At 39.5% G+C, this 8005-nt stretch overlaps 2 protein-coding genes across 2 annotated transcripts in view; one reads left to right on the top strand and one right to left on the bottom strand.

Moving 5' to 3' along the window:
* Positions 1 to 3020: 3020 nt before the first annotated feature.
* On the bottom strand, positions 3021 to 5264 carry LOC110020621 (pentatricopeptide repeat-containing protein At2g37310-like). The gene is made up of 3 exons (XM_020718779.1): positions 4626 to 5264; positions 4375 to 4500; positions 3021 to 4262 (listed from the first exon to the last, which is right to left on the bottom strand). The coding sequence occupies exons 1-3, from the start codon at positions 5262 to 5264 to the stop codon at positions 3234 to 3236; spliced, it is 1794 nt and encodes a 597-aa protein (XP_020574438.1). The 3' UTR covers positions 3021 to 3233.
* Positions 5265 to 5721: 457 nt separating this feature from the next.
* LOC110020620 overlaps positions 5722 to 8005 on the top strand; it is an 18496-nt gene continuing 16212 nt past the window's right edge. Inside the window, exon 1 of the mRNA XM_020718778.1 lies at positions 5722 to 5773. Within this exon, the coding sequence (XP_020574437.1) occupies positions 5722 to 5773 (52 nt within the window). The remainder of the gene's footprint in view (positions 5774 to 8005) is intronic.

The raw sequence follows: 8005 nt of genomic DNA, 5'->3' as shown, positions 1-8005 counted from the left end.
TAATCAAATAAATAACAAAGTTTACTGCTTCAGCTCAAAACTGTTTAGTCAAGCTTGTATGCGAACTCATGCTCCCGGCACGCTCCGTAATTGTTTTATTTACACACTAAGTCACACCATTCAGCTGTGATGTCCTTGAGACAGTGAATTCATATCTAATTTTCTATTTAGCGCAGAAATTTCTGAACTCTTGATGACCACACTCGCCCCAATTATCCGATTTGAAACACTTCAACTTCAAATCTATCTCATTTTCTATCATACTCTTCCACTTTTTAAACACTTCCACTACGCCAATTTTTTGTAAACTCTACCTCTTCATGTGTGATCGTCAATAAACGTGACAAATTAGTGGGACCGTTCAAAGACCTGAAATTGGAAATTGAGTGGGACCCCATACATCTGTATGCACTAATTCTAGTTTCTTTGATTTCACCACTAGCCCATTTTTACAAAAAAAACTTTCTCTTGCCTGTCATATATACATTCTTTACAGAAATTAATATTTATTGTATTCAAACTCTGAAGTTTATGAGAGTATGGATTGCATACTTTTATCGCTCATATGGTTAAGCCTACGGTGACACAGACCTACATCAACCTTTGTTCCAGACACATCAATGAAATCTGTCATTTCATTGATTAGATAAAAAGTGTCCTCAATATTATCCTGAGCCATCACCATTGCCCCTCTGGAACTTGATATACACATCCCTCTTTCCTATCATATTGCAGGCACTGTTGTCTTCCAAATAAACCTTCCCTAAATCACTGTGAGTATAATTTTTAAATACCTCTTTATTAGGGCAAGAGTGAAAATAAGCAGTTGAATCTACTATCCAAAATTTAGTGCTTACTAGAGATAACACCAGAGAGTCATTTTGAATTTCGCCAACAGAGAAATTTGTAGAGAGATTTATTTCATGTCCTTAGCCACCAGCTTTCCTTGAACTTTTACAATCTTTTTTGAAATGCAATTTCTTTTCATAGTTTCACATTCTCCTCTATCATTTCCTCTACTTGACCTGGACTTTCTTTTTCTAGACTTGAATTTGTCTCTGTCCAATTTTTTGTCTAAATTTCTTCTTTTATGTTTCGCATTCAACACAGAACCTTATGATTCACAATTCAATGACTTTCATAAACTTTTTCACTCAGCACCAAGCCTTTGGTGTCATCAAAGTTCAACTTCATATTCACGGAAGTATTACTCACCGTCATGACCAAACCATCCCATTTGCCCAGCAATGAAGTCGGTATCAGTAGTGCACTTACCTCATAATCAAACCTGATCCTTACAAAACACAATTGTCTCGCTACAGTGTTGAAATTATTCACATGTTCTGCACTGAACTATCTTCCACTATCTTCATGTTGAATAGTCTGTTTATTAAAAAATATATATTTAAAGCAGAAGATTTTTATACATATTTGTCAGTGTCATCATGAGGTTCAGAGTAGTTTTCCCATTCACTACATTGATCTCCACAGACTAGTTGATCCAGCACTTTCCATTTCTCCGTAGTCATAGACTCAGATTTCTATGTGATGCCTCGTAATGACAAATACAGTTTTTTCCGATACAACAAATCCTCCACTTGCATCCTCCGCATCGCAAAGTTCGTCTCATTGAACTTCTCCACTTTTTATTTTATTTTTTCAGTCATTATTCCCACTCGAATCAACACTCCTTTTTGATACTACTTTGTTGGGATGATGGAAATCTCTCTATACTTCTAATAGGGTTTCGATCAAATTAAAAATCAAAACCACATCGCGGAATATGATCGCATTGATTCAAGAAAATCGAAACAAAGTATTTAAACAGAAGCACAACAAAAAATAATCAAGAAAAAACACACCAAAATTTTACTTGAAAAAATCGAGAACGTAAAATAATCAATGAGCCACATCACAAAGGAATTTTTTCAAGGAAGAGCAAAAAATATACATAATACTCACTCAGATCTCCTCTCTACAATGAATAAAACTTGCAGGACTTTGTTGCCCTTCCTCTTGATCTCATAGGAGAAATGCACGCTAAAATCCTCCTTTTTGACCCTTTTCTTCTTCATGAGAAACCTGTTGAGAGAACCGCACGCCAGAGAGCCTACTTTCATCGCTCAAAATCGTGAATTTTAACCAAATCAGAAGAGAAATTGCACCTGGCTCTGGGGTGTTGTGCTCTCTATAACCAAGCACGGAGGCACTCTGAAAATTGTGCAAAGGCGTCACTTGCTTGGGAACCCAACGCGGGGGGCGTCCCACATGGTGCGTCGCTCTGCCCTGGCTCCTGAGCGTTTTTGTTGTGGTTGGCTGCTTCCTACTACTTCCAGTCAAGCTCCACACTCAACAGCCATGTCCAATGAGTGTTAATGTCCCAACCTAATTATATTCATGTCTAAACCCTTATAGAATACCACATGCCATTGTAGTTTGAAATGAACTTGCATCCCAACTTTTTGGTATATTTTTATCTCCTTGTTTATCTCTATATATGGTTCTCATATCTCAATGTGAAATTAGAAGATTTTCCTACTTTTTTAAAAAAATATGAAACTCTTTTTGTGATGAAATAGTATGTTTTTAAGTTTTTTAGAAAATACTCTCTTTTATCTTTTTTTATTTATAAATTCGTTTGATTTCTTAATAGTGGAATGCTTTCTCTCCTCTCTCGTGTATAGGCTATTGTTGCTCGCTTGATATTTGTCCTATTTATATGCAAATTTGTTTGATATCTTCTACTTGTTAGATCTCGTTGTTGCTTATTTTCATGTACACCGAATTTGTTCTTGATACATGATTTTACAACAAATGATATTAGAGCATCCATCTTATCCAAACAATAGGCCATCTTGAGTTAGCTGAAATCTAAATAGTTGTGATTTTAAGATGTATCCGAACAAAGGAAACAACTTTAAAGGACCTAACATGACCTTTAAGACTAGCTAACTGAATAGCCAATAAAAACAAAGAGCCAAAAAAAACAAAATGAAAGCCACAATTTACCATGTGAAAATCAAGGAATAAAAATAGTTTAAAAAAACAAGGCTCCAGGAATAACGATAAATGCATCAGCCATATGCATAGAAAGTGGCAAGCATGAAGAAAGAAAAAATATAAAAAATTTACTTACATGATCGAGCTGGAGATCTTCGTTCATTTCATGATTTCCTCTAATTTTATGGTAAATTTCAAGCCTTCTTTCGTTTGCTTACAGTTCCCTGAAGAATTTATTGGCAGCAGCTCTCTTCATCCAGTTCCTCCTTGGTAAGATAACCTTCTTCTCTCATCATTCCAACTAAAGCGTCAAGAAGAAAAAATATTTCTTCAGAATGCTCATTATTTACATCACGAGTGATGAACACCTGCATTCCGCCGCTTCCTTCTATCCAGCTACAACCAGGAATCTTAGCCAATCCCACTCCCTTCATCCTCTCCCTCACCTTCTCCGCTTCCTTCCATTTCCCAGCTTGCGAATATAAATTAGCCATTAAAATAAAGTTCCCTGTGTTACCAGGTTCAATCTCAAACAACCGTCCAAAAGCATATTCTCCTAGCTCCACATCACGATAAACTGAGGCTCCATTTAACAAAGCTCCCCACACCTTACCATTTGGCTTTACTGGCATCCTATCAATGAGCTCAACAGCTTCTGTAAGCATCCCTTTGCGGCTGAGTGCACCAACCATGCAAGCATAATGCTCTACTGCTGGAGAAATCCCACATTCAGGCATCAAAACATGTAAAATACTGTGAGCTTCCTTAACTTCCCCACCATGAGCACAAGCAGACAAAACTGCAGTGAAAGTTACAGAATCTGGCTGCATCCTTACCTGAAGCATCCTACCAAAAAAGGCAAGTGCGGCATCAGCATCGCCTCGGATCGCACATGCTGATATAATGGCGGTCCAAACAATGACACTCCTAGACGCGGTTCGCTCAAAAACCCAATTTGCACCTTCGAGAAATCCAGCTTTGCCATATGCGTCAATAAGTGAAGTTGAAACATAAAGATTTTGATCAAAATCATTCTTAATGGCATAACAATGTATCTGTTTCACTCTCAATAGGTTCGAGTGACAGGAAACGGCAGGAAGAACACTTGCAATTGTTACAGAATTAGGCCTAAAACCAGCAGTTTGCATGGCTTGAAACAAGTCGAGAATGTGTGAGAAACAATTATTTTGAACCAAACCACCAATTACTGCATTCCAGGTACTGAGAACTGGAGCGGGCATCAGATGGAAGAGTTTCATTGCCTGATCAACAAACCCATAAGACATATAACCAGAAATCATGGTGTTGTAAGTAACTTCATCTTTTTCAACCATGCAATTAAACAAACTATGAGCATAGTCTAAGCTCCCACACCTTGCATATAGCCCAATGATGGAGTTGCAGACCACGAAATCCATTCCCATCCCACTCTCCAAGGCAAACCTGTGGACTTCCATTCCAAATAAAAGATTTTTGAGCTGAGAGCAAGCGAGTAGCACACTAGCAACTGTTACTCCATTTGGCATCACTCGATCTACTCCCATTTTCATATCCTGATAGAGTTCAATGCAAGCAGCGTAGTGTCCTTCCTGAGCATATCCGCAAATAATCGAATTCCAGGATACTACATCCCTCTCAGGCATTTTATCAAAAAGCTTCCGTGCAGATGAGATATCACCGGAGCGCAAGTAGACAGTTATCAAACCATTTGAAACGAACAAGTCGGAGTCGTAGCCGAGGCGTAGGGAGAAGGAGTGGACTTCTTTTGTCGCGGTAACGCTGGTTTGGGAGGAGATTGATTTGAGGAGGGAGGAGAGGGTGAAGGCATCGGGACGGAGAGAGGTGGGAATGGAGCAGAAAAGGCGGAAAAAGGAGGCTGTTTGTCCATGGAAAGAGTAGGCAAGGAGCATGGCGTTCCAGGAGAAGAGGTTCTTGATGGGGATGGCATCGAAGATGAGGCGAGCGTCGTAAAGGTTGCCAGAGCGGGAGTAGAGGGAGATGAGTTTGGAGCCGAGAAAGTTGTCGGGGATGACGGAGAGGAGGACGAGGCGGGCGTGGAGCTGCCGCCCATGAAGGAAGAGGCCGCAGTCGGAGAAGTGTTGGATGAGGAGGCCGAAGGAGAGAACTTCCGGGGAGGCGCGGGAGTCTGCGACGTGCAGCTTGGCGAGGCGCAGGGGTGAGGCGCTTGGGGCCAAAACGGAGCTTGGGTTTTTACGGCAACGAAAGTCATATTGGTTTTCAGACCCGTGCCTCCTTAATACCATGGAAATCTCTCAAATTTTAGTGCACATTGAAAAAAAAATGTGTCTGCATGAATTTCAAAAAAGTTCAATAGATTATATAAAAAAAATAGCAGAAGATTGAGTCATCTAGCATTCATTCAGTTAGTTGAATCATGGGTTGACACGAATGAAATTTTGTTCAAACCAAAATTAGTTACGCACCTAGACCGATCGCAATATAACTGATGCAATGGCACTCATAAGATCAATGGCTTCTTAGCGAAAATCCCACCTAACCTTATATGAAGATTTCTCGACCAAAGAATGGTTGCCAATTGGATTACACTGATGCACCAATTGTCTAACCCTTCCTAAGGAAAATAGGTCTTCATGAGGGGCTCCCTCAGAGAAACCTATCGAATATCTGTCAGTCAGCTGGATTACTTTTAGTCAACCGAGTGACGTTCAAACAAACAAGTCAAGCAATTACGAATACGAAATGGTGCCGGTAGCATTTACAAGTACAGATGACACCAATGGCAGTTATCAAGGTCAAAAGATGTCAACGTCGGTTATAAATATGTAAATGTTTAATAGCTCATAAATTCAATGTAATGTTCTCTTTAAGTGAGAGGCAATCTTGTAATGTACTAGACAAATCCTATGACCTATAAATAAGGGGCCGTTTCCACAAAAAAGAAAACTAAATCTATTCTTAGAGAATTAGTAATATTTGTTGATTACTCTTTCACTCTTCTTCCTTTACTTTCACTTATTTCTCTCATCCAACCAACGCTTTATTCCTCAGGCATGACCCGAAAAAGATTTTGATATTCAATATTCTAAAATGTGCAGTGAGCGTGGAGTCGTGTCTTCAACAAGAAGAGAAGCGTGTCAGGGAGAAGGAACAGACCTAGGAGAAACCTTTAATATGGAGTTCGTCAAAGAATACATGCAACAACGAATACAGAAGCTCATAGATTGAATGGTAGGTCAGATTGTGGAACTAACCCATAAAGTGCTTGAGGAGAGAGCGCAACGTCTCCCACAATCTAATCCTCCAATACTTGAACCCCAAGGTCATCAAATGGCTTAAGGTGTTAAACAAGTGGAAGAATAATCCCAGTACCAAGATAATGTTGAATCCATACCAAGGATCTAACTGCAAGTGGGCCGAATGGATTTTTACCTCCTCTTAGAGAATATGTTCTACCAACAGATCATTGATACAGAGACCCGAAAAAGTTCAAGGTTCCATCTCTTGAGTTATACAAAGGTCAGAGTGATTCGATCAATCACATTGTGTCCTTTGAGTTAACATTATGCCTCCTCAAAGTTTTTGACGCAATGAAGTGCAGATTGTTTTATACCATGATGAGAGATTTGACTCTCAAGTGGTTCAACGGACTCCCATTTAGGATTATCGCTTCCTTTGGAGAGTTCAAGAAGCTACTTATTGTGCAAGTCGCTAGCGCTTAAAAAGCCTGTTAGGATTCAGAATCCTTATGACATGACAAGCAAGGACCGAGCGAGACCTACAGGGGTGTTACGCGATTCCGAAATGATATGCTAGAAGTGCAGAATCTAGAGCCGGAAATTGCAAAGGCTACCATGTGCAAGGGTTGAAGAGTGTGTAGGTATTTCATGGGTTTGTGAAAATCCGAAACTTTGGTCGAACTATTAGAGTTGGCCAACGACCACATTACAGCGGAGAAGTACGTAAATTCACCTATCTCAAAAGGCAATAAGTTTGACTGTTAATCGGGCAAGAAAGCCTCATGGAACGATGGGTGAAGGGAGAAAGAGGCCCTCACCCTAGCTTGAAAGAGGTTGGTCATTCCACAGAGATTGAGAGGCCGATTGAAATACACGAATATGCAACTGATTGAATGATCACTCGGCTTTAAATTGGGAAGCTATTCGGAATAAGGAATATTTCTGAAAAGCTTCGCCAATAAAAATTGAAGCCTTCCCGTTGAACACCAATAAGTTTTGCAATTACCATAAATAACACGGCCACAATACAGAGTAGTGCAGGCACCTTGATAGCTTGATCGAAGAGTAAATTTGAGCAAGAAAGCTAAAAGTGTTTGTCAGCCCTGAACACACTCAGCGACAAGGGAAAACACCTGAGGAATATGACTTGGATGGGCATGTCCAAGCTAACTCTATCCACATCACAAGGATAGCAAACTTGGAGGAGACTCTGGCAGAAGACCCAAACGAAAAAGGAGTTGATCGAGAGAGTGCCACATTATTGCTTCCATTTCAAAGAGGAAGCCCCATCCCCCGATGATTTTTACTAATGTTAACTTACCCCCTGTAGGGAATCCGCACAATGACATCATCATCATTACAACAATGATTAAAAATAATCAGATGGGTAGTATTCTGGTTGACACAGGTAGCTCAGGGAAAATTCTATTCAAATCCGCTTTCGACATGATGAACCTATCAACCGATCATATGGTTGCGCTGAATGGCCCTTTGTATGGGTTATCTGGGGAAGGAAAGGAGGCCCTTGATATAATAAAATTGTTTGTCACCTGAGGAGAGGGTGAAAGCCAAGTCCCTAATATTGAGAATTTTTTGGTGGTTGATGAATGATACACAGACTTAATGCTTATGCAAAGTATAGCAATAGTTCTGAGGGTATTTTTCACTTATATTTCCTTATTTTTCAACAAAACCAAAAATTTGATCTTGAAGAAAAATAAGAATTTAACTTTTTAATTTATATATATTTATATTGAGATACTACGCAAGTATATGTATCGTTATCA

The sequence above is a fragment of the Phalaenopsis equestris genome, unplaced genomic scaffold (assembly GCF_001263595.1).
Source record: "Phalaenopsis equestris unplaced genomic scaffold, ASM126359v1 Scaffold000105, whole genome shotgun sequence".
In the NCBI taxonomy this organism is placed as follows: Eukaryota; Viridiplantae; Streptophyta; class Magnoliopsida; order Asparagales; family Orchidaceae; genus Phalaenopsis; species Phalaenopsis equestris.
Note: the sequence above shows the minus strand (reverse complement) of the source record. Positions and strands in the feature narration are given on the sequence as shown.

Bases quoted from the DNA above. Each gene is read 5' to 3' on its own strand.
- LOC110020621 (XM_020718779.1), bottom strand. From the start codon at position 5,264: ATGGTATTAAGGAGGCACGGGTCTGAAAACCAATATGACTTTCGTTGC. The intron at 4,501-4,625 runs GTATCCTGGAAT...AACAGTTGCTAG, and splicing joins AAATGCCTGAGAGGGATGTA to TGTGCTACTCGCTTGCTCTC. The intron at 4,263-4,374 runs GTGTGGGAGCTT...TTTGTTGATCAG, and splicing joins ATCATTGGGCTATATGCAAG to GCAATGAAACTCTTCCATCT.